Source organism: Apis dorsata, unplaced genomic scaffold (genome assembly GCF_000469605.1).
Source record: "Apis dorsata unplaced genomic scaffold, Apis dorsata 1.3 scaffold_293, whole genome shotgun sequence".
Lineage (NCBI taxonomy): Eukaryota > Metazoa > Arthropoda > Insecta > Hymenoptera > Apidae > Apis > Apis dorsata.
This window is the reverse complement of record NW_006263568.1, coordinates 63,412-63,695: the sequence shown is the minus strand read 5'-3', so window position 1 is coordinate 63,695 and position 284 is coordinate 63,412. Positions and strand designations below refer to the sequence as shown.

The 284-nt window shown below is 26.1% G+C and overlaps 1 protein-coding gene across 1 annotated transcript in view; it reads left to right on the top strand.

Annotated features, from left to right (window-relative positions):
* Positions 1 to 284, top strand: part of LOC102678540 (conserved oligomeric Golgi complex subunit 5) — a 3,724-nt gene that overhangs the window by 2,620 nt on the left and 820 nt on the right. The window contains exons 10-11 of the mRNA XM_006617215.1: positions 15 to 140; positions 219 to 284. The exon at positions 219 to 284 is cut by the window's right edge and continues 58 nt beyond it. Of these exons, the coding sequence (XP_006617278.2) occupies positions 15 to 140; positions 219 to 284 (192 nt within the window). The remainder of the gene's footprint in view (positions 1 to 14; positions 141 to 218) is intronic.

The following is a 284-nucleotide window of genomic DNA, read 5'->3' as shown; positions in this document are numbered from 1 at the left end:
TTTCTTTTATACAGTCCAAGTAGCCCATTAGGCAAGGAAATTAATTGTTCGCTCTATATGCGTGAATTGCAAGGATTTATTTTACGTTCTGTAAATACATTTCTTATTCCATATAAAAATCAAACAGTAGTTGCTGAATGGTAATTAAAAAGATTATTACAATTTTTATATTATATTCTAATTTATATTCTAAATGTAATAAAAATTGTTTTTTTTAGTTGTAAATCTGTTGCTTCGCGTTGTATTGAACTTTTTGTAAGACATGCTTGTTTGTTAAGACCATT